This window comes from Geospiza fortis, unplaced genomic scaffold (genome assembly GCF_000277835.1).
Source record: "Geospiza fortis unplaced genomic scaffold, GeoFor_1.0 scaffold81, whole genome shotgun sequence".
NCBI lineage: Eukaryota > Metazoa > Chordata > Aves > Passeriformes > Thraupidae > Geospiza > Geospiza fortis.
Window position 1 is genome coordinate 1,475,944 of NW_005054318.1, and position 402 is coordinate 1,476,345.

The window sequence follows — 402 nt, forward strand, 5'->3', positions numbered from 1 at the left end:
TGAGCCGAGCCGAGGGGAGGGGAGCGGAGGCGGGGCCGGCCGGGGGGTGGCCGTAAGGTGAAGGTTGTTGCAGTGGTTCATTAAAAGACAGAGTTCAACTCCTCGGCATCGCAGAGCGCTGCTGGGAGTCTCGTTCGGCTGCGTGCGAAGGGGGAAAAGGAGGGAAACAGAACAAAACAAACAAACAAAAAGAAACCAGAAAAGGGAGCAAACCCGCAGCTACTTAAAACAATTCTAAGGGGAGCGGAGCAAGAGCGGCGTTGGAGACGGCGGGAAGCAGGGGCAGTCTGCGCGCTCCCGAGGCCCGGCGAGGAGGAAGGATGATAAACGTGGTGGCCGTGTGGCTGGTGGCCCTTTGCTTCCAGGCTGCTGTCCCGGTGAGCCGAGCGGAGCGGGGCGGGC

General features: G+C 61.7%; 1 protein-coding gene across 1 annotated transcript in view; it reads left to right on the top strand.

The window, feature by feature from the left end:
* The first annotated feature begins 41 nt into the window (after window positions 1-41).
* The window catches only part of SDC1 (syndecan 1), a 26,067-nt gene continuing 25,706 nt past the window's right edge, over window positions 42-402 (top strand). Inside the window, exon 1 of the mRNA XM_031056479.1 lies at window positions 42-377. Coding sequence (XP_030912339.1) covers window positions 321-377 — 57 coding nt within the window. The 5' untranslated portion in view covers window positions 42-320. The remainder of the gene's footprint in view (window positions 378-402) is intronic.